Raw genomic sequence first — 25,121 nt, 5'->3', positions numbered from 1 at the left:
CAGACCTGGCATCCTAACTCCTGCAGACCTGGCATCCTAACTCCTTCAGTAGACGACACAGATGGTTCCGTTCTCGGTTCCGTTTCGTAACCTGATCCTTTGGCTCCACCGTGTGTCTACAAACGATAAAACACATGTCATCCCCGGGCCATTTTAGGTATTAAATGTTCATGTTAAACTTTATTGATCCCCAATGGGAAATTCTCTTTTCATTTGCTGTCCTGGAGGAAAAACAAAAGGTCTGTCTCAGCTACAAAAACAGCCCCCGTGGTCCCAATAAATGTTCAGTGTCTTACCGAAGGACACTTCAGGGGGTGCGTGTACTAGCTGACACGGAGGCTTCAACCATGACGGTCTCTCTAACACACTCGTCTGGACAAACGTGTCACTGTGGGTTGTGAGTGTGCAGGTTTTAATTGCAACCAAACACTGACCGATACTCACGTTTAATTCAGTTGCTTCAGAATGTAGTCGGAATGAAAACCTGCAAGTTCTGGCACCAGACCTTTGGCACGTTTGCATCTTCAACATCAACCACCACACAAATGATGGTTTAGATTGTGCAACATGTGAGGAGAGGGGGAGCAGGCTGTGAGCTAGCAGTCTGCTTGCTGTCACTGCATGTTTTCCACATTTCTGATAAGGTCACTGGACTGAGGAATAGGAGAAGATTACCACTAAATATACTAGCTGCCGTCCAATTTGTGCGGTGTCTAGTGTTAATTAAGTCTGAAAAAGACTGGAAAGAATAAGAAAAAGGAGGCCGCACAAGGAGAAACAGATATATTTTATTTTCAATATCCATTGCAAAGAATAAGAGGTGACACAGCCTGAAACAGATAATATAGAATTTATTTTCAACCAGAAGTAGGAAAATACATAGGTAGGTGTAAAGGAAACAAGCAGAACCTGTAGTCAAACGGAAAAAAGAAAGAAAACTAGTCCGAAGAGAATCAAGAGGACGGCTAAGGGGTACAACAGAAAGCATTGTTTACCATTCAGTTTCTTTTTAAAACAGTATGCGTTGATTTGAAAACAGCTGCCTTTGATTTCTCATCTGGATTAATGGACATTCTACAACATTGTGCAAGTGTTTCATTATTCTATTTTCTTTTTTTTTTTTGCTGGTATTTCATGAATGGTAAACAATAGTTGGTCCAGTGCATAAACACGGTGACACAGATCAATATATGTACTCAGCTGACTACAGATAGACAATCCTGATCATTGAACAACTACTACTAGATCGGCAGGGAGGAGGATGAGCAAATATACAAGATGGATGATACATGGGTCAAAGAAAGGTGTTCAGGGAACAAAACGGTCGAGCAGGTCGAAGATGAGAGAGAGATATCAGAAGCAAAAGAAACCACAACAACCACAGTTTGAAAGAGGAAACAGCTACATTTTCCAGATGAAATATTTAAAAACCCATTCTGTGCGGGTCTGAATGTTTCTGGGTATTATTGCCAAGTAGTTTTGAAAAGGATGCCTTTAGAACGAGTGCGTGTGTTTTGAGAAACCAAACCATAGAGTATGACTATGAACGCAACTTGTTCATGTGATTCAAGGGAAAAAAAAGGACAAAAGTACCTCAATTTCCTTACAGCCCTACATTTCATGAAGACTATGATGCGGATAAAAACTAAATAAATGTGAGTGGTTGGAGAAAGAACTCGCTCAACGACAGAGAACTGGACTATAAGCAGCTTTGGTGTGCACCATTACAAAGAGATGCAGCCTGGGAAATTACTCTACACCTAAACAAGCCAACTGCTAAACACAATGCAACAGTGGAAACTACAAAGCTAACGATGTGAGCGCTCAACGGGAGCTTACAGGGTGACATAACTCGGCTGTGTGATTCGCCAGATGTTCCGTCAGAAGTCAAAGTCTGGTTTAACAAAGGTGGTGAGGAGAAAGGGGGGGGGGGGGCAGTCAACAACCAAAAAGACTTAAGAGTCACATCAGTGACCATCAACAGTAACGAGCTAGTGTAACAGATTTAACCACTGTGATGCACAAGAACAGAGTGAAATGGACTAGTAGTACTCAAAATCATCACAGGACCAGTTAAGCGACCAGCGGCGCGCCGTTAGCTTAAAAACACATCTTACACCAGAACAGTGGTTCTAGTACTGAACTGCAGCCACTAGTGAGACAGCTCTGCTGTCCTAACCTAAAGGCGCTAGCACTCTCCAGCTAGTGCCATGCAACATCCAAAATAAAGCTGAAAAGCAAATAAAGAAATCAAGTTGAATATCCCTGTGCCGAATGTGTTTAGTGATAGCAATGATGCAGGAACTTTCCCTCTGATGAGCTCTCAATCCTTCATTCTAGGCATTATCATCAGCAACATTCATCTCCTCCAATCAACCCGTCAAGACAACGTCTCACCATCATGATTTCAACAGAGGATTTAGTTTGTGATGGAAATATTATTTGGGGGCAAAAAAAAAATATATATATTGAGTACAAGTAAAAAAACAATGTAGCAAACATAACACTGTCTTAGAATTCATGATTTACACATCAAAACACAATTCATTATCTTTTTAGAAAGGAAACATGAGATACATCTTTTATTCACACTTTACAAAAAAGCTAGCCTTTAAATCTACTACAATACTAATGCCATTCAGGAAAAGTAAGAATCAAACTGGACACATTGGTTTCCATTAGAGAACAAAATAAAAGTTAAAAGACAAACATGTAGGGGGAAACAAAGGGACGAGAAACCTTGATCCGAGGACTAAACGTACACTTCCCATTTACTCGCTTCCCTCTTGCTTTAAAAAATGTCATTTCAACATATACATTAAAGTAAATTCGATCTTTATTCGCTAAGATGACGGACCGGAGAGTGAGGGGAGCTACATCTCAATCAATCAAGCGCTCATTACCCGGTGGATTTTCATAAAAGCATGTCTGTCGAATTAATTATTTTTCTTTTTTGTTGCGACATCTACAAATTTCATTCATCGCAACATTCCTGTCTGGCTTTCAGAGAGAAATAGCTGAGCTCACTGTCCTTCATCCCTCGCTCGTCCAATAAGCAGAATAAAGTGGGCCTTCCACCTTCTCCAACGCAGAGGTAAGGGGTCCACAGATGGCACTAGTGACGAGGGGAAGCGAACTATACAGAGTGGTTGAGCAAAGGGGTGTTAAAAAGACACGGCTTGAGTAATATAGTGGGGTAGGGGAGGGCTGAGGTTGGGCAGTTGAGGGGTATAGGGTGATGGACAGGCATAGGAGATTTAGATTTCATGGCCTTGGAAAGAAGCAACGGGAGAGATATTTCGGGGGTTCTGGCCGTGGAGCTGTGCTAAGGTACAAATAGGGAGCAAACAATCAGAGCGAGTGGATTCAACAAAGATTACACATCCTACTGGTGTTCCGTAAGGAGGGGAGAAAGCATACCTGATTACTAGAGAGCTCAATGAATAGGAAGAATATACACATCATCATAACATTGTCACAGCTCATAAAAAAGGAAATCAACATCAGCAAAAACCAATAAAAGGACATAAAATCTTCACAAATGTCTCAACAGTATTTAAAAATAAAAGGAGAAAAGGTTGTTCAGGCGTTCGTCAAATGTAAATAGTGCAAGACAACGACAACTGCTACAGTGAGGCACGATGTTTTCTTGTACATGTGGGATTAATAGAAGTATGGGTCACACGTCACTAGTGGGAGTGTGTGTGAGATGTATCGATGAACAGATGTGGAGTCACTGGTGGGCTGCGACTCATCCTTGCGTGTCCTTTAATCTGAACTGATGGCAGCAGTGTGGATCAATGGCTTCGTTAATGGGTGAGAAGCAACAGGCAGACTACTCTGTGGTCTATTTACAATTGCAGCAATAGGCCGGCATATCAAATCAACAGCAGGGGGAGAGGAAAATAATAAAAATACCGATACATCAATTACAGCCAATATCTAGGGAGTGCAAAGTTGTGACAGTGAACGCCTTGAACAACCTCTTCTTACGTCTTTTGTACAAGCTGGTAATATCAATTCATCTCAACATTAACTGGATAAAAATTTAGCCATAGTTTACAATACAATCTTTTTTCTTTTTTTTTTTCTTCAAATCTGATCATAATTTACTCTTAGTACAAAAAAACGCCAGAAAACAGGTCTTTTGTGGTTCATATACAATCATGTAAAGACTGAGTCTAGATTTCTATTCTGTACAAACACTTGTGGGAAAAACCACGGCTTTGTGTATGAATTCATGGCTGGGGAAAGTCACTACTGGCCTCAGAGACAGTGCTACAGATCTGCCTGCAAATTACCTGTGTTGTGTGTTGAGTTGTGTGTTGAGTTGTGTGTGTGTGTGTGTGTGTGTGTCTGTGTGTGTAAGCTTGCATGTGTGGAGTTGGATGGCAACTCCAGACAGTGAGAGGAATGCTGGTTGTTACTCCTGTGTATTAGCCATCACTCGCTCTCTGCCTAAAAGCAAATCGAGACAAAGAAAAATATTTGTGAAAGCCCCGTATCGCTTTGCCCATCAGCCTAAATCCCGTGACCAGAAATGGGGGTACGTGGGTCACATGAGCCCCTTAGCACAGGCCTCGCCTCACAACTATACAAGCTGGGGTTAAAAACAGTCTGCAAACAAGATGGTAGCTGCCCTCAGTTTCTCGCTATATCCTTCCTTCACAAATTAACACTACATACAGCCCGAGGGAAACCGTGCGATTGCAGTTCTCGGGACATCTGTGGGATTGGTGGCTAACGCACCAGGGCCGGGGTCAGAGGTGGAGACTATCTTGTAGCACCGCGGGAGGCCGTGACCACACGAAAAGGCCTCAGCACCTCAGAATGACAGCGGGAAATCTCACCTCATGCAAGCTGCGCTACATCCATCTCCGGGGCCGCTTAACTACCAGCTAAAGGCTGATCCGACCCAGCAACATCCGACTCAACTGATAAGTGAATCCTAAAAAGAGACTGAGAAAGTACGCCGGCTGCCCGGGGGAAACAAGCCCGAGCCAACGATGGAGGTCCGAGACTGACGAGTCTGCTGTCGATGCTGGTTTCAGATTTATACAGGACAGACAGACGGACAGACAGACGGGCAGACCACCAGCTAGGGATCGTCGTCCCCTCAGCCACTTCCCCGCACTCTAAAACCAAACTGTGGCCCATGCGACCAATCTGAATGAGCTACCATCCCCTGTAGTAGGAAAGACCGAAGCAAAGTGGGTGGGTGGGTAGATGGGTGGATTTTGAGGAGGAGAGGGAGTCCAAAACACAAAATATGATACACGAACAGGACTGAATCAAGCAGTTAAAAAAACAAAAAAGAAAAAAACGGAGAAAGAAAAATATAGATTATCTATAACATTATACGAAATCCCTGTCGGCCAGACCTCACTGTACGAATATTTTACAGGTTGTGTATTTGTCTTCCTCCTCCGGTGTGGTGGAGGGAAGAGCTGGTAGTGGGAGGGAGGGAGGAGGGTCTGAACGGGAGAAGCAGCTTCCCCCGGTGACGTGGCGGGGGACTCACTACCTGCGTGCAGGCAGGTGGAGCCCATTGACCTGGGGGGGCAGATTGGGCAGGAGGAGCTCCAGCTGGCTGAAGAGGGAGAAGTGGTCGGAGGGGATGTGGGGGTGTGGGCAGCCGCTGACATTGTTCTCTAACAGCCAGTGGGGGTCCAGGGGGCCCAAGATACCCAGCACGTTCAGGTGAGGCTTTGAGTAGAAAATATAGTCGATGACACCCTGAGGAGAGAAGACGAGGGGAGTCACCTCAAAGCAACACATCCTTGATATTACGCTTATAAAGAAGCAGCCGTATTAACCACGACCACACGCAGATCTGTGCCGCCAGTGCACTCACCTTGAAGTCAAAGGTGTAGTTGGTGTAAGGCATCAGGCCGTCCTCGTAAGCGGTCTTCAGCTTGAAGCCGTGGGTGATCCTGCCGTTGGACGAGCTGCTCTTGCCGTTGCAGTTGAATTTGGTGAGGCTGTCGCTGTAACGAAGCTCCTTGAAGTCCTTGTGGGTGCAGTCCACCCCACCAGTACTTAGGTACTCCACCACGCCTGAAGAGAGGGAAGAGATGACCGTGATGGTCTCCATCAGAATGAAGGAAAAGTCAAGCGGCACTTCAAGGTCGCAACAGACCGAGACAAATCAGTTCCTACTATCACCGTGATCCCGCGCGACGGCCTGTCTAGCAGTACGAGCTGTAACATGAACGTAGTTATTCGATCCGCCCTTCATGGCAAGCCATGCCGCGGTTTGTGCATAGAAACAAGGCAAAATATCAATCTGTGTGATTGTCCTGTCTTTAGTTATTGTGAGGGCTACAATGATCGCTGCAGTACACATGAAGCAGGAGAGGCTGAATACCTTTTCAGGACAACTTTAGCTTCAACTAATTTGTCAAAATAACGGATTGATAAACTAGACGCACGCAGATATGGTCGGTAGATATTTCCAAGATTTTGAAATCAAACATTGTGTGGAAGGTCTTAGTGTAGTGCTTTTACTTCATGCCAAGAAACTGCTAAAACATTACCACCGCATATAATGATTCATTTCACTATTTATTAATCTGCAGATTATTTTCTGCATTGACTGTTTTATAAAAATATAAAAACCATAGTTTGGAGTAGACGATTAATCGGCCGATATCCACCATCCCCAGAAATTAACAATCATAAACTATATTACTAAGTGACATCCAAGTCAAAGTAATAAATACCTAAATAGATGTATAAATCTGTAGCTAAACATCAAATAACTACAATTTATTTTTAGAAAAAGAAGAGAGAGTGAAAGGTTTATCAGCAGTCTGTCTTTTGGTTGCGCTTCACTCCGATCGCCGTTCTTATTGAATCAGTCTTCTGTCAAATGGAATCATTAGTAAGAGAATTTCCTGGAGTGTGATTTGATGGATTACATTGCTGAAATATGTTCGATTTATTTACAACGAGCAATGCGTTGTTGTGTGAGTTACGACTGGCAAAGATTGGTAGATGCCTCTCTTAGGAACCATTCATGGGGAGATCCTAAAGTGTGCGATTTCATCTTGTGAATGGACAGTTACATGGCTGGATTATCTGGACGGGAGAACGCCAAATTGTCAAGTAAGTTTAAGATGACTTCTGTGGGGAATAATGAACTGAAGATATGACACACATACCACTTGTCAGTTTGCCGGTGCAATAAGGCTAAATATTAGGGGTGCAATAAGGCTATATATTAGGGGTGCAACGGATCACAAACCTCACGGTTCGGATCACGGTTCGGATCATTTTTCAGATCAACAAAGAAAAGGGGAGGAGACAAATATAACTTTGCTTTCCATTTATCAATTAAAGAACTTTGGGCTATAGTCTAACATGAAAACTAAAATTATTGAAGATGTCCAATTTGAAACAAATGAAATAAATAAATAAATAAAAATAAAACATTCAAGAATCCTCAACTCTGTTAAGTTTAAGTGCAACATGAGGTATGTTGATACCCTCGTCCTTTGATCAATACTGAAAGAAAGAAACAGCCAGTGAGCTAGCTTTCACTGTTAGACTGAACTGAACTGCTCGGCAACAACTTGTGTCTATGTTTACTTCCTGTCAGGTGTCATTCAAATACACAATAATGTTTACCATTACCATTATTTTCAAAAAGATGAGAATATCTACATTGCCTGGGGAGAGGGTAGACCTTTCTGTGGTGACTGTAATATTACTATTGGGCCTGTCTAGCTTCCACTCTGCTGCTTCTGTCAGCACCTGCCCCAGGTGTGGGTCTGTGTGACTGTCACAGAGAGGGGGCATGTCTGCAGCACCGGACTATGAATCTCCACTCCGCCGTGGTGAAAGCAGTCAGTCTTTTCCTTTTCATAGAGGCCTGAAACAGCTTCACACTGAAGTGGGTGCGTGAGTGGACTTCGTAGTGTGGCTCAAGCTTTTTAACCAGATTTTGAAATCCTTTGTTTTCTACAACGGAGTGTCCCCCGTCGCTGACAGACGGGATGGTGTCTCTTCATATGTGTGGACATGCCGATGTATTGCCGTTATCGTGTGTCTCTCTTTAAATAACGCCTATATACCGTAAAGGTTTCGGCCACCACCCTTATCTGTCATAAGTTACAGGGAAGACAAAATGCTCCCAAACTTGCGATTTAAATGACGCCGGGGGCTTCTCAAGTTCCTCCGCTCGCCATGACTTTCGCCGTTGAATGCTTCTAACCTGCGCCGTTCACGTGAACACACTACCGCTTTATACCTGTTCACTGACACTCTGCATTGATATTCGGGGACTTGTTACTTGAAAAGGAACAGCAGCAGTGAAACTTTATTACACACTATGATGATTACACTGTAAAAAAGAAAAGAAAATAAATACTCAATTGATCCGCGGTTCACGAGTGATGCGAACCGTGAGCGGTGATCCGAACCGTGAGGGGTGATCCGAACCGATCACGGATCGATCCGTTACACCACTACCATACATACAATACAATCTTTAAAAATATAGAGTCATTTGGGTTATTTTTGGGGGTAGTTTGGGTGCTCATTCCTTTTTTCTTGTTAAACTGACAAAGCAGCCATGAAAGACAGACCTGCTTATCCAGAGAAGTTTTTGAACACATTGTTAGGGAAACAACCTAAAGGATTACCCGTCACCGTTTTAGAATCTTCAATGTACAATCAAACGAACCCCTGCGGTCAGATAACGCGCCGCTCTATTAACCTCGCGTACTTACCAGAGTCGGGCAAGGAGTTGAGGTCAGCGCACAGCACCAGTGGAATGGCATTGATCTCCCCAGAGACAGAGGACAACTTGAGGCTGCGTGTGGCCTTGTCCACTATGTTCTTCACCTCCGACAGGAACATCATGGTCTGGACCAGCTTGACGTCGGAGTACTCCGGGTCCCAGTGCATGTGGGCGTTGGCCACCAGGAGCAGCTGCTTCTCCATGCCGTGGAGGGACTTTCCAGCTGAGAGGAGGGAGAAAAGTAAGCAGGGAGATGTGACGCGGGCAGGAATTACAGCTAATGAAATACACAGCCCCAAGAATTCATTCATGGAGCACCTACAATCCTTAGGTAAGCGAGTTTCCGACCACAGTCGATTCAGAATTAGCAGGACTAACCAATCGTATTTGGCCAAATAAGAAGTCCCAAAGATGAGCACAGAGTGTCTACTCACAGGAGGCCTCCATCATCTCTTTGCGGACCTCGAGCAGCGTCGCTACCCCGATGTTGTCCTTGGTCATCACCCTGTTCAGCATCGCCTCTGAGCCCTCGGAGTTAGCCATGGCCAGCTGGTTGAACTCCACTGTGTGCTTCTGCACTGCGCTGAACCTGGAGGTCAACAGGAGGAGGGAAGAGAAGGCTTAAGGTTTGTAAGCAGTGTCGGAGATAAGTTCATGAAAACAAGCTTCCTTTATGATGCGCTGCAAACAGATCCTGGATCAAGTCTGAAATCACACGTTGTCTCAGTTTAGGACGACATCTGGACTTTCTTGGTATTACAGAAATTTATGAAAAAAATAATCCTATTTGAAAAAATGAAATTCGCTTATTTTCAACTTTATCTCTTCTTTCCAATTTATGTATATAGTGTGAAAAACACCTGCAGTTATAAGTTTTATTTTTGTGTTAGTGTGACCGCTACATTGCAGTTTACCAGCTGACCGTGATATTTAGCCGGAGAGATGCCACTCAAGGCTGCTAGCATGCGGCATGTTTTACGACGAGTTATTAAGACAATTAAGCCTCTTAGTTCGGTGTCAAAGAGAAATGTAAATTCAGAAGGTGTACTGTTGAACGTTTAGGTGGAAGAATATTTTCTTCAATGATGTGATACGAGTTTATTCTCTATATTTATCAGCCAAAGTGAAATCGCTGCTCGTGCAACGCATCCTTGTACATGTGGGTTCCACAGCACGAGAGCTCAGCTTTTTGTCCATAACTAAAAGCTAGCTAGCCAGTGACAAGTGAGAGCTGTTATTATGTCTTGTCCATGTTCAATAGCCCACCAGTACATTGTAAACACAGATATAGGCATGAAGAATAAAATGTAATGATAGTTAGAATTTATTAAGATACAGATTAGGACAGCAATGAATTGCTTCAATGACAGGAAGACTGGACTTTTCTTATCTTCGGAACTTAAGAGAAGCAGTTATCGAAATATCTAAACTAAGCAGAGCAATCTTCAGGCTCAAAAGGTACTGCAGCTGTTCAATTGCTCATGCATGACAACACTTTTAATCATGTAGGCTATTGTATTATGTATTCAATTAGGTCTTTTTTCCAGCTAACCGACTTTAACAGAGACTAACATTGTTCTCCCAAAGCTCTGAGAAGCTCCTCAGACTCACATTTAGTTAATTGGTAAAACTTGATGCCGCTCAATATCGGAGCAAGAAAGCAAGCAGAAGTCTGACACAGTGCAGCATGATTTAGGTAAAGCTATAAGATTGATGACATGCAGTACAATACATTTTTATAAGAGTGGAAACTAAAACCATTCAACTTATGGTGACTTATCGGTTCAATAGAACGCAGAGATCAGCACTGCCAGCTGCTGTATGGACTAAACCTTAGCCTTCTATGCGTTTAAATTAATGTCAAATACATGATTTGTTTTTATTGCAGGCTAATAACAGTCGCATGAATGCCATCAGGTTGCATTGTTTTTACCTCAACAACACTAGAAGCTGTTATCCAATATCAAAACTCTACAACAATTCATTCTGTTTAATCTCAGATAATTAAGTTTATGTTATGATTTAAATATAAAAAGAAAAACGATTTGTCATTATTTAATGAGATCACTTATTAAAAACTGGACTGATGTTTATTTCATGTCGTCTTGGCAGAGTACCCAAACAATTTAGCATCGTATTCTCGTAGTCAGGACAGCTGAAAGCATCAAAATCAATGCAGCAAAAGCAGAGATATTATCTGTTTTATTCCATAATGTCTCTTTCTTGCACCTTTATTACCTACAACATGTCCATCACCAGTTTAGAGATTCTGCGGTTATGCGTGCAGCTGCTAACAAAGCCTCAGGATGCAAGCAGACACGAGTAGCAGCTACAGAGGTCTGATGTCTTTGTTGCTCCACATCAGCCGATTTCCAACTTGAGGAATCACTTAATGAAATGCATTAGCCTTAACTCGGCTCTCTGTGGAGCCACAAAATGCTTTATACAACTTTTTCTCCTGCATATGCAATAGTACTTGAGAAAACCTGGAAACAGACTTTAATGTGCGAAACCCATGTTGTGCCCCTTTAATGCAAATCAACATTAACAGCTCAGGTTCACTGACCACAACAACAATCTTTAAAAGTGCTTTCTCACATAACGGCCCACCAATGTCGAGGGTCAGAAGTGTGCTGGATATTGTAAGTAGCTATGGCTGACTCAGAAAAGCACCACTTTCATATTCTACAAACACGTGCAAGTTTCTCAAAATAAGGATACAAAATTCAGTACTCATATCGATGTGCTACGGTATAAAAAGAGCCGGTTTTGAAGATTGCCGTCAATGTCAACCCCCAATATTCTGTCTCAAAACATCTAGCTTTTGTAGCCTATGGATGCAGACGGCTTGTGGTTTCACAGCTGTGACAGTGACGTCTGATGGCTACAACAAAGAGACCTGCTAGTTTGCAGAATAGTCAACTGGTTAGGTAGGGTCAGCAGTGGTGGTTCCACACCGCTCAACAAAATCAAGACACCGTCAACCGCAATTAAAAACAAAGAAAGCACAGGTTTCAGTTTCCCAGCATTACAGATTTGAGTGAAATGCTTATACGGTCATACCTAATTTCTTTGTTCGAATTATTGCTAAATGGAGGAAAAATTACAACTATAAATACACAACAAAAACACTGTAAGTCACTGAAGCAGCAATATTAGGAGCTATCCTAACTATCCTCATGCAATATCAGATATGAAGTTATTAACTGGATTCGGACTTGGATAAATAAAATCAAAAAATGATATTTAACGTTAAGAAGATTAATCAAATAATTGTATGTCCTAATTCTATTCAACGAGATATAAAGGACAATAACTGCAAAAATAGTGAGTACATACTTTTCTGTTTTGTAGAAAATCGCACAACCATCCACGTGTTTACGGTCCGACTCCGACATAGTCCTGGCTCGTGACTTTGCACTGAAGAACCCTTCGTACCCCTGCTCCTTCAGCTCGGGCAAGAAGAAATTGTAGTACTGCTCCGTCTCAACTTCCTGTAATCAACAAGAAACTGGTCAGGATGGGCAACAGGAAAGATTGACAGCCACTCATGGATAACAAACACCGCCTTCCGAAAAGAACAAAAGAAATTTGTATACAAGACTGGTGAACAAAAAGAGCCTTTATTGGCGTGCATAAGCTGTGGCTTTTATTGTGTCGACTTGAAGCGTAGTCAAAAAACATCTTGTTGGATTTGCATTGATAACAACATTTAGTTCACTTCAGTGGAAACCTGAAGACACACTTTGACGTCCATCTCTCACCTGCAAACTGATGACGTCCGCATTGCAGCCCATTATCTCCTGCATGATGGATTTCTTCCTGTACTCCCAGTTTAGAGCCCAAGAGGGGCAGTAGCCGTATAGCTGACGCGTGGCATACTTATCACACAGCACGTTGTAGCACATCACAGAGAACAGTGCTGTGGGAAGAAATGGACAAACAGGACGGAACTTAGAATTGCTGGAGAAGCTGATGATTTATTGCCTCAGATATTTTTAGGAGGGGACATTTCCACAGTTGTTTAATTACTAGTCTTAAAATTAAATGACCACAATAAAGCCTAGCTCAGTGCTGTATTATTTCTTCCTGTCTATACATGGAAAAACATTCATCTTACGCAGCATTCGGTAAACAAGGTAAATTCTATTCCACTTAAAAAGAGAATTTTGGCAACACATCCAAATAGATTTTGTGTGTGTATGAATGAGTGGTTTTTGTTGTTGTTGTATTTATTGATTTATTTCTCCCAAAATTCTGTATAGAGGCACAATTTGACATAAAGTTTGGTTGGTTGCGTCATCTGTTAAAGAGCATTAACCTCGGGTATGTCGTCCTTACCTGAGGCCCGTGTTCGGTCTGGTTCCTGGAGGGAAATCCATGACCGGGCCGGGGGCTGCTCTGTTGGTACTGAGAAGAAGGGAAAAAAATGGTTTAATACGGGGGACAACATGAACACAGATGTCAAACAATTTAGTTCAAGGTCCTGTAAGCTGTTGGGTTCACAATTTCACCACCTATATCTATTGACGACATTTTTGGGGGAAATAAAAACTGGCAATATGCAATTCCTGTTCCGGTCTCAGAACTGCCAGAGAGAGGGGGGGGGGGGGGAGACTCACTGCGCTTGATAGCCCCTGCCAGATTGTCTAACAAGTAGTTGAGCAGTCTCCGCGTGCCATCAGGTTCCTGGTAGAGGCTCATAATTTCTTGTGCAAGTGGGTTTCCTGGTGAAGGAAAAGCAAAAGTGGGCTGAATCATTGCTAAGAGAACAATGGGATTTCAAGGCTAGAATGGCTACAAAAAAATGATTGATAAGCCACTCACCTTTCAACCCCAGTGTTTGTAACTGAAACAGTTTCCCCAATTCAAATGGCAGAACTCGCAACTGGTTGTTATTTAAAAGCAGTTCCCTGTGGAGGACATAGGGGAATTTGATTATTAGAAACCAGCCCTCCTGAGAAACAACCAACTTTATTGCCGTTGACAAACAGTATTTGCCTACGCCATGCTTTCCTTCTTCAGACTGTGTTAATGTGAACTTAATGTGGAAGAAAATTGGCAGGTATCTTGTGAATCTATGATTGATTGAAAAAACACATGTCATAATGGGTAGTACCGGTGTGTAGCATGTGTGAGAGTTTAAGATCAACCCTGTGACAGCTGTACCTGAATTATGGGTTAATTATAGCCTAAAATTACTAACCTGAGAGATACCATGTTGCCGAGCTCTGACGGCAGGCTCCTGATCTTATTGGATGAGAGATCCAGGTACACCAGGTTGTGTAGTTTGGCAATGTCTGGCGGGATGCGTGACAGTGAGTTGTCACTAATGTGGAGGGCAGTAAGATGGGTGAGAGACCAGAGGGCTGTGCTGAGACTCCTTACTCGGCCTGCAGTGACGGTGGGAAAGGAACACGTACAGGAGAATTAAATTCAACTCTCCAATTATTTACTTCCCTCGCAACAAAGCAAAAACATGGAACAACTTGTTTCCCATTGGTGTGAATGGGTCAACACTGGGTTGAATGATTTCACAATAGTTAAGATGATGCTTGTGCATAACTGTAGGTCCGCATTAATTTCCCGGAAAACATGGACAAACAGAATCACGATAAGACTGTTGATTACACCCACCATGTTGCCTCTCCAGTGTAAAACTATTTTACAGTGACCTTTTTCAAACCTAGCAAAACACAGTTCAGAATTTGAGCTGTGATGACTCGTCAATTAATCAAATTTATTAACAGAAAATAAACTAACAACTTCAACAACGGACAAATCCTTAAATTGATTTGTGAGGGATAATGCCTATCATAAACTGGTCCCTGCATCTGTTCTGGTTAACATGTGGATATATGATAATTGAGTTTCCTATAAACTATATTTAATATCATTGAGTTTTGGGCTGTTGGTCAAGCAAAACAAGAAATCGGTTGACCTGGGCTCTGTGAAACTGATGAACATTCAACACTATTTTCTGACATCTTTATGGGCCAAGCAGGTAATCAAGCGTGTAATTGGCAGATTCATTTATAATGAAAAATAATCTCTACCAGCCTTACAAGGGACTGTAGCTACAATGAACAGTGACGATCGTCTTTGACTTAAATAATCAAATGAATGATGGCTGAACTCCATTGAGCTGCGTTGCCTTAAGATTCCTGGTGCAGTGCATGCTGGGTCGCTCTTACAGTGGGCATTTTAATAGAACAGAGCCATGTGCTATTCCTAAAATGACATGTCAAAATGTCTGCTGTGTAAAAGGCCTGTCACATGTGCCCAATAGGCTTTGGGTTCTGAAAGGTAGATACACAAAACACTACTTTACCTACTAAACTAGGAACTCCCTGAAAATACTCACCGCTGATTTCTAGCTCAGCCCAGTATGACTTCTTCCCGTTTGTTGCCTCCTCGGTAGACATTATTGTGTACATCCGCCTGGGATCCGGCGGGTCATATTTTTCCTTGGGCATTCCTATAACACTGCAGAGATCATTTTGATTTACAATATCATCCATGGACAGAGTCAAAGATCTCCTATATACCATCAGTTGAACGACATTTAAGGAATTTAGTCCTTCAGCTAAAGCTGGAATACTGATTTATGTTAGAGGAAGTGTACACATTAGCTCATCGGGTAACCACATGCGACACATTTTAAAAGGCTAACGTTACCATATGGACACATGTTACCATATGTACACATGTTGACACGTTTTTAAATTCAGATATAAAGTGATACGTTACTTACAATCGTTTATAATACTATACAATTTACTTTAAACTGCTTTCTTTAGAGACAGATTTCAGAGTTAAGTTACATAAAAGCAACATTAACGTAGTAGCACATTCCATGCTAAACTTAGCAAACTAGAACAGAGTAAAGCTTTAATTAACCTTTGGCGAATATCTGAATATAAAACTGCATTAATAAAACTAGTAAAAATAGCTACCTCTAGCTAAAATTAGACGATTTTTCCTCTCGTTGTCGCTAACTCATTAGCCTAGCTTAACCAAAATAGGTAACGTTAGCTATCAAACTATACATAACAAACGTTAAATAGCTAAAGCTAGCTTGTTTGCTAACTAGCAGGATAGTAAACGAACACGCGACGTTAGTGATATTGTGATATTAGTTAACTGGCTTTAACGTCATTTGCGAGTAGGTTAGCTAAAAAGAAGCACAAGTATATTAAAGGATACTGCACAATTTCTGTTTACATAATAGCAAAGCACTGACTTGCGCATTAACACAAGGCCACAAAAAAAGCGCATTAGTTAGCTACCGCTAGCTAGCCTCCAAAAGCAAGAATTGGCTACTATGTTGTAAACTGCGAGCGAAACGAGCTCACTACGCGACACAATGCTGGGGTTGCAAGAAATTGCGAGCTATTTAGTATAGCTCGAGGTAGCTTGTTAGCTCAAAGCAAACATATCTCAATTACTCGAAGCTGAGCGACTTCCTATCAGATAAGTCCTACTTTAAAAAAACGACCACGGCGCTTTAAACATCTAAATACGATTGCGGTGAAATGTCTGAGAACTGTTCAGGTCTAATCGGAATGATTGCTGTTTTTCATACCTGCAAGAGCATACCAAATCGCGAGGACGACTGCGTGTTCTCTTTTGTTTTCTAGCTACTTCTCACCCGTTTCCGCTGCTGTATCATGGCGACTGAGGGGATTTTTTTTTTTCTCCCTGTCGGTAACAGCGCGTGATCCTATTGGTCAGCGTGCAGACGGTCCAACCAGCTGTTGAACCAGAGTAAATAAAATCCTAAAAATGATGAGTGATGGACCAAGTTATGGATGGATGGAATGCCACAGTTCAATTTACTGTGGCTTATTTACAAATGATGCATAGTTAGCAGACTATAGTAATGCAGTCAATGTAATGATGTAATGGTTGCATTTGTATGGCGATCCAAGGAAGATTGCACTCATTGATAAACTGATGCCTTTGATAATAGGTAATTAAGAGATGCCTGATATCAATATATTTTTACTTCATAAAACACAGCAAGGCACTGCCTTTATTTAGAATACAATAATTGAACAAGACAATTCATACAAAAATATAAATATTAATTTAGTACAGTCTTTAACATTTCATTCAAGAAACAAAGAACAAGTATTTTATTTCAACACTGGCAGACGTCTAGCAGGTGATCCTGCAGATAAGTGAGGGACTCTTCCACATGGAGCGGTAAGGCTTGGCCGAGGTCCGCCTGGGATCTGGACAGGAAGACCTCCACAGCTTCACGGATGGCGGGCTTGGATATCATATCATCTGGCTTGTAAACCAAGTTGGCAAAACTGCCTCTTTGGTCAGAGACTGAGTTGCACAGATAGCCTGGGTATAACAGATGAAACAAGTTAAACCAAAATGGGCTTATTGCTCTTGTTAAAATGTTTTAATATTCAGGGCTATGGTACATCTGGTATGCGTTAGTGAAAGTTAATATAACCCATGTCGTAAAGGCATTCTCAAGGATAAATAATATCTATGGATATCAGTGGTTAAAAGACTATCACAAATATACTTAATATTTAACGACAATACAAACATTTTAATAGAGGTGACTGTGAGTCAAAACAATCAACACATACATACAAAAGGACAGAGCACAGGAATGGCAAAAAAAAGTGAATAAAGTTCCCTATTATAATTATATCTAAATTTGGCATATAGCGTAAAATAAATTCATTCATTTATTCAGTAGAATATTTGCACAATAGTGACCAGAGATGAACCAAATACAGAAATAGAGAATTGGTAAATTATAGTAAGTAGGAAGGAAAGGGAAAGACATTTGACTATGTGACCAGGAAACTCCAAGTCTTGTTTAATCCTTTTAACCACAGTAAGCACTTTTCTTTCTCTGCTGTACAAAAAAAACAATTCCAATAAAACAGCTCAGTACAATCCCAGATGGTGTCCCACCACATATTGCACATTTACTGGAATCTGAGGTTTCTCACGTGCTCCAAACACCGTCTGCTTAAAGTCAGCAGGACACTGGAGAGCTGTTCTAGTCAGTACGGACGTTGGTTTTGATTCTGACCAGATCACCTCACTCACCTTATGTATTTATGTATTTCTTTAGAATTTATTGAAGAAGAAAGTTGATCATGTTTTGTATAATAAGCATGTTTCATCATTCTGAGAGAAATTCCCATCAAATTATGGAAAGGAGAGCAGTTACACACTCGTAGCCACAATGCACAAACTATTTATTTATTGATATTAACAAAGTTTTGACATGACAGTCTTTCTCAGGGTACCGTGAAGAAACGTTGGTAATCCCATTTAATCGTTTGTGCATCGTGGCTACAGCTAGCTGCAAATACTGTTGCACAGTTTACTGGCATTTACCAACATTTCACCTTTCATCGCTTTGTTGTAGCTGAGCAGCAACATCCAGAGAAGATGGACCAACTCTTCCCACCTCTGCCACCGTTCAGTACCATCCTGGAGGATAAGTGTTGGATTGTAAATCACATATGTTAACACAACTACATCTTGTGAAGCGCAACAGCTGACTGATACGGTAAAGGTGAAAGCAAGGTGCAAGAGTGATATTCACCGAAGGGTCTGGTGTCAGAGTGCAGTACTTTAGAAAGTGAAGCAGAAGACTGAGCGACATGGGCAGAGGGGTTTTCAGTGGGCATCCATAGTCCAACAGATGTTCCAACAGCTTACATCTCAGCAGCTTGCTCTGCAGGCTCTCCAGCAACAACATCCTGCGTGTCAGAAACAGATTAGTCCGTGATAGCTCCGAAAACATATTTCAAAAAGTTCAATTTAAAAACCTCCATGATCATTTTGTGACTCCATTTAAATGTATTAATCCTTTAAATAAATAATGACATTGATTGCCACGCATTTGATTTTTTTTGTTAATGATATTATACAACTCGTCTCAAATTGAATATTTAAAGGCAAACTATATTAATTTATTAATAATTTACTGTACGTACCAATTATAATTGACAATTTCAAAAGTCTATGAATATTCCAGTGGCACAAAACCACAGGGAAATGTGATCTTTGTATATTAAAGAAAATAGTTTCTTCCGCTCACTTCAACTTTCCATTCATGATGAAGCAAAACCGGCTCATCTTGCCTCCCTCACTCGACTCCTCTGTCCTCCTCCTCACCTGTGTACTCGCAGAGGTATATTGCTGATGAGCATATGGAAGAGCTCCTGGGACAGCTTGACGGAGTTTAGAGCTGGAGACCGGTCCACCTCAAGAGCCAGGGACAGCATCCTCTGGAGGATGGACACCATTCTGCACGGGTCAACGGCACAAAAACTTAAAATGTGGGGAAAACAGACATAAAAGCAGCCATAATGATATATTCATGCATAGAACAATTCATTATAAAAAATTTAAAATAAACTATTAAAGAATGTGTGATTGACCTGACTAGTTCATCTCTCGCTCTGGCTGCTTCTCTAGTCTCTCCACACTGTGTTGATTTCATAATGGCAGAGAAGAGCCACTTGATGACCTCCCTGGAAAACAAATAAACATCCACATTATTATCACAAATAAAAAGTATGAATTAAAAACTTTACCATTTTTAATCTATGAACATTAATGTGATCACCCTAGCATAGAGTGATGTGCAATATTATGTTGTATATGTCATAAAGTAGCCTTTATGACAACGTGAGTTTAAATGTTACGTCTTCTCTTGAACCCTCAATTTCTTAAGACAGCTGTGAGTTTTGTTCACACCAAAGAGGTGTTTTTTTTTGGGCAATCATCCAATAACATGCAACATTAACAGAGAATAGCAGTGCATTTAAAATCAAACGCCACTGCTGAGACACAAGTAAAAGTGCATTACAGTATGAAAGTCAGTACGTAGGAACGATCATTTGTGTGGGAAGTTTACAGGTTTTGATCCCCTGAACTAAACAAACATTTTCAACACGAAAAATAAATAACAAGTGCACCTGACACGAGGGAACTGCAGATCACACGACAATGTTGCCTTGGCAATGGAGTGGTGGAGTGCAGAGATGGAGCGTTTGGCCTGCAAGTCGTCCTCCAAAGTCTGCACAATATAGTCCAGGAGCATACGCACAACCGCACATGGATGTCTCTTTGTATGGGAACAAGGAAGCAGGAGAGGGCACAGATAGGGACATGTCAGTGTACTTAGATCACAAAAACAGCTACTCAGCTGTAAGTATATGCATACTACGGCAGAGTGAAAGAAATATCTAAATACTTTTTTTTTTTACCAATGACACATTTTGCTATCTGGGATAGTACCTGATCGGCCATGACTGAGGTCAGCAACTCCCAGTCCCATGGCATTGTGGTACTATCAGCCATGTGGTGTCTGCAATCAGAAAGCAGTTTTAATCTCTAACTCTAAACATGGAAGAGACAAGATGGAAGGAGGGACGAAAAGGACAGATCAATCATTTAAATAGGAAGGCTACGAATAATGCATTACTCTTATTCCGAGATTCGCTCACCTCTGTGTCCTCATCAGCAGATTAAAGGCCTGCACGCACAGGTGATGAGGACACTGCAGGTCGAGCAGAATGCCACGCAGCAGGTGGGAAGTGATATCTCTGGGTGGATAGTAACCGGGCTGCAGCAGGTCAGACAAGAGCTGCAACGTGCCCTCTGGATAGTTCTCATCGATGGTACTGTAAACTAGGCTCAGGCTCTGACGGCACAGCACCTCTGGAGCTCCAAAACCTTTTTCTTCTTCTTCATTAAGCTAAACAAAAAAGAAAATAGAGTCTGTACATTCCGCCTAGCATATAATCATGTGCAAAGAGAGCAATGGAAACAGAAAGATTTGGAGAAATGTCTCTTACCGGGGCTTGAACTGCTCCAGACATTATTTTCCTGAGTGTAACTGGGCACACAAAGTGCCTGTCCTCTCGACTGGCCACCCTAAAGTCCATATCAAATGAGCTCTCTTTGTTCACTTCGTCTCCGTCACTACCCTCTTGCCAATGAAAAGACACTGGACTGTCAATGCCCAGATCCCCACTGTATGTCCCGGCCCCAGATCTGTCATCCATGTCCTCGTTGGACACTGACAAAAGAGGCTCATTAGGGATGCTCCAGTGCAGGGAGTCAGAGCTGTTTGAGGCCTCATCAGCATTGAGCTCCTCCGACTGTCGTTCAGTCGGACTCTCGGCTAGTGTCTGCTCAGAGGTGGGTGTTGGGTCGACTTGGCTCATAATGTTCGGAGATATGGGATTTGTGTGGGACAGAGAGTCTAGATCAAAATGCTCAGAAGGGTTTGGTCCTGTGGGAGGAGAGTTGGGGAATAAGGGATCAGAGAGATAGCTTTGTCTAGATTCCCCTTTGTCTAGTTCCAGTTGTATCAGTTTGGAGCAGACGACTTCTTCCTGTAAGGAATGCTGTGCTTCATCTTGGGATGACAAATTGGATGTTGGCGGGGGGGTGGGCACGGATGAGCAAAAGTCCTCTCTCTTGTCTTCACGGGTGCTGGGCTCCTTTGAGGTTGCAACAGAGCCCCCTTTGTCTGAGCAGGGAGAGTCAGCTGGGGTCTGTAGAAGCGGAGATGTTTTACCGTTTAACTGTGTGTTCGTAAATGTATTACTGTTCTCTTGCTCTTCCTGTGTGATGAGAGATTCAACCACCGTAGACTCCAGCGAGGGATCCAGGTGGGTACCGTGTGATTCCGTAGTTATCCTTAAATTACTAATGCATTCTGGCGCTTCACTATTATCGTCTAGGTTCAGTGACATTTGTGTACAATCGTTGTTTAAATAGACGGAACACTTTGATGTTTTCAGTTCTGCAATGTGAGTTTCAAGGAAAGGAAATCGTCTTAATTTTACAATTGCTGTGCGATGATGCGTTTTGTGTTGTGTTTGAGAATCCAAAGGTCTCTTCTTTGGCTTTAGGCTGCAACAGTCCTTCTGTAGTGCAAAAAGAGTTGGGTCTCTTGATGAGCTTTTCTTCAAGTTACAATCCGGTTTGTTTGAAGTTTGATTTGTATTCGTACTTTCTTTTTTCAATCGAGTGTCATCTGGTGGCAAATTCTTTGTCTCCAATATCGTCCCATGTGCTACGTCGGTCTCAGTCAGGTCTACCACCGTCAAGGCAGAGGCATTTTGTCTTTTGTGTTTCAGCTCTGGAAGAGTCCATCTGGGATCGGTGAGGTCGATATAAAGCTAGAAAAGAGAAAAATAAACAGTAAACATCATGTAATTACAGTGAAGAATGTCATGGCTTCTAAATAAACAGTAAACATCATGTAATTACAGTGAAGAATGTCATGGCTTCTGATTCTGTCAGTATAAACACATGCAGTTCTCACTGACTTTTCTCTTGGCCAATAATTAAAGTATATGAAATTGTGAAACTTGTATTTTTAGTTGATAATCCACACTTCTGAGAAGGCACACAGATATTTCCCCACAACCTTAATATGGGGGTATCTCTCCCTTTCATATCTCTGGGTGTATTAGGCCATTGTGGAAATCATAGAGTAATGCTGTTTTATGGCAAAATTGCAATGTTTTCATTTGATATGACCATGTTAGAGAATGTAAACAAAGAATAAAGTAAACATATTACATTTAGCAGGACAACCATAAACAGTAGAGCAAAGCCACAAAGCATATGGATATAAATAACTAACACATTATCTATTCATCACATTGCATTGATTGCTTGCCATGGCAGGGCTTGCGTCACCCGAGGACAGATGACATTAGCAGCTCAAATGGTCATACCTAGAATTCACATCATGTTGTAAAAGTATTTCACCACCACGGGATTGTGGGAACAGACACGACGCCAAAACAAAGTCAAATTGTGTTAAAGTTAATCTATGTTTATGTATTATAATAACAGGAACAGCCCAATTAACGTTAGGTTAAGTTACACATTAATCTTTGCTAAGGCAATATCTTCATGACTCTTGTTAGCTTTATCCGACACCCTCACCTCGACAAGGCAGCAGAAATAGAGGAGATAAAGTCTCTATATTTACCTGAGGAAAGCTGAAACACTGTACGTTTCTGTTCGGTTTAAATTAGCTACAGCTGCAGCGACATCTTGAGGACATTAAAAGTTAGTTAGAACTCGTTTCTACCTTCTTATACAAGTTACAGACAATGGTTTCTACAGTAACAGCCGAGGGACGTTCGCTCGCGCGGCATCTCACCTGTGGGACGTTGAACGTCGGGCCAATATCAACTCGCACTGCAGTGAGGGGCGGTGGGTCAGGTTTGGTCGGAACACCGTTGCCGAAGGAGCCGACGATCTCCACATCAGAGTCTTCTTTTTCACTGTCGGAGCTGAGAGTGATCACTTCATCCATGTCTCCAGCACCCTTCGAGCCGCCTCACAACGAGACAGAAACTTCAGCCGCTTGCGTTGGGTATTATTACCTGAAGTGGACCCATGATAGTCGCCCCAGTCCCGACGAAGGAAGAGCTAACACACGTTAACTCTGCATGTAACCTTTGGTCCTCTGGCATTTCCGAACAAAATCCAATGACATTGCGTCCACACTGTTGAATCAACTGTATAACCGACAATCCAAAAAAATTGACGCTTCCTGTTTTTTCTTGTCTTTCTTCTTCTAGTGTATGGATGGATCACACCCAGCTACACAGTTGCAAGTAGCACCACCTACTGGTGTGTGAAGACTCAACCTGCCACCACTTCCTCTAATAAAACCCGTCCTCTAGCTTTGTGCTACCCAAAAGTTTGACACAGTTTACTCATTTGGTTTCTCCAAATCACTCAACACACATGCCTGCCCACTGACTTTTAATCAAATTGCAGTGAAGCCAGTTGGAACCCACTCCTCCACCCTTTAGCTTGTTTGTTAACCCTGTCACATGACCTTCTTTGCTTTTATTGTACACCTGTTGTATTGTGCTTGTAATGGATGAATGGTTCCATTTCATTCGAATTAGGCTTCAGGTGATCCAAACAAATACCATAACATTTAATTTGATGGACAAACAAAAAACATTTTATGGAATTAGATCACATTCAAAAAATGCACCATAAAATGTAAGCTATCTCCTGTGGAGCAGTACAATATGCAAGAGTCTACCTTAACCCTCCTGTTATGTTCGTTTCTTAGGTACAGCCATTATGTTCCCGGGTCAATGTGACCCGGTGCATGTTTAATCATCCAAAAGTTGTCAGAAACCAAAAATTCCTAATAAATATAGTTTGTACTGTTGGGGATTTTCCCACGGTCAAAAAGCCCACCGTATAATCTGACTCCAAAAGACTACACCTTCAGAAGGACCCCGCGCAGATCATTTTGATTGGAATTACATTCGATGAACAGAAGACGGTAGACGATCTATAAGTATTAACAATTTAATAAGTCAAGCATCAAAGCATAAAAAACATAGATCTATGGTTTCACAAAACACAAGAATTGATCAAGTATCCCTAGCAACAGACACAAAGTCAGGGCTCGGTCCACGCATCTCTCCTCTCGGTGTTTTGTGAGCCCCCCCTAATCATTTCCTTGTTTCTTTATTCATTCTCATGAGGAGTTGACCTTGTCCTGCACAGGGACGAGTTATCTTCACACACACACACACACACACACACACACACGCCAGGGTTGGGGCCACTGTGTGTGTGGGAGTCCTGTCGTTCTCAGGGATAGCGAAGAAGCGGTTCCTGCTTTCCACCTGTTGTTGCTACATAATATCTTGCGGACTAACCCGCTTCACAGCACATCTAGTTACGAGTTTAAGCTAAACCACCTGTGTGTCAGAGCTCTTTGTACGGGAAGCGCGTGAGTGCCTCACCCGGAGATTCAAACCTTCGCTCTATGACACACGCAACACTATTGCAAATCAGCACATACATAATACTTATACGTTTAATGCCTGTAAATACCGTCAGCATATTTCTACAGTACCTCATCACCAGCACCATTACTAACAATTCAATCAGTATTTATTGGAATGGAGTTATTCACCCCTCCATAGATCATAGTTCAATTCGGATAACTCACTCGTTTTCATGAAAAATACATGTTCAAACTATTTTTGGGTACATTGGAAAAACCTAGATATAAATTGCATTAGACTACCATAACATGTATTTCTTTCAAAAAATGTTTACAGTTTGAAACTTTCTTTTTTTCATGGGGTGATGTAGATAAATAGAGATGACCCTGCTGTTCAGGGTCATATTGACCCGCTCACTCAAAATCAAGCCAAATGAGTCATAAGGATTTGTATTGAAAGTAAACTCTATTTATGTTTATTCATAGTGTTAAGAAACAGACATTTACAAAAAATAAGATATGAACACAATGAACGAGGTGAGTGTGTGTGTGTGTGTGTGTGTGTGTGTGTGTGTGTGTGTGTGTGTG

The 25,121-nt window shown here is 41.8% G+C and overlaps 2 protein-coding genes across 3 annotated transcripts; both read right to left on the bottom strand.

The window, feature by feature from the left end:
• Positions 1-768: 768 nt before the first annotated feature.
• On the bottom strand, positions 769-16,439 carry LOC116389250 (CCR4-NOT transcription complex subunit 6). Of its 2 annotated transcripts, XM_031857797.1 has the most exons (12): positions 16,329-16,439; positions 15,108-15,229; positions 13,950-14,136; positions 13,571-13,656; positions 13,366-13,470; positions 13,085-13,153; positions 12,508-12,665; positions 12,083-12,237; positions 9,178-9,332; positions 8,733-8,966; positions 5,855-6,057; positions 769-5,736 (listed from the first exon to the last, which is right to left on the bottom strand). In XM_031857797.1, the coding sequence occupies exons 2-12, from the start codon at positions 15,217-15,219 to the stop codon at positions 5,521-5,523; spliced, it is 1,680 nt and encodes a 559-aa protein (XP_031713657.1). In that variant the 5' UTR covers positions 15,220-15,229; positions 16,329-16,439; the 3' UTR covers positions 769-5,520. The 2 variants fall into 2 exon arrangements, with proteins under 2 accessions (XP_031713657.1, XP_031713655.1); XM_031857795.1 differs by lacking the exon at positions 16,329-16,439 and having other exon boundaries at positions 15,108-16,322.
• Positions 16,440-16,742: 303 nt separating this feature from the next.
• Positions 16,743-23,334, bottom strand: simc1 (SUMO interacting motifs containing 1). The gene is made up of 10 exons (XM_031857794.1): positions 22,929-23,334; positions 20,596-21,930; positions 20,245-20,495; positions 20,036-20,105; positions 19,714-19,862; positions 19,174-19,266; positions 18,908-19,039; positions 18,333-18,489; positions 18,133-18,217; positions 16,743-17,098 (listed from the first exon to the last, which is right to left on the bottom strand). The coding sequence occupies exons 1-10, from the start codon at positions 23,082-23,084 to the stop codon at positions 16,887-16,889; spliced, it is 2,640 nt and encodes an 879-aa protein (XP_031713654.1). The 5' UTR covers positions 23,085-23,334; the 3' UTR covers positions 16,743-16,886.
• Between the last annotated feature and the right edge of the window lie 1,787 nt (positions 23,335-25,121).

This window comes from Anarrhichthys ocellatus, unplaced genomic scaffold (genome assembly GCF_004355925.1).
Source record: "Anarrhichthys ocellatus isolate YVR2014 unplaced genomic scaffold, GSC_Weel_1.0 scaffold19, whole genome shotgun sequence".
NCBI lineage: Eukaryota > Metazoa > Chordata > Actinopteri > Perciformes > Anarhichadidae > Anarrhichthys > Anarrhichthys ocellatus.
This window is presented reverse-complemented; position numbering and strand designations above follow the sequence as displayed.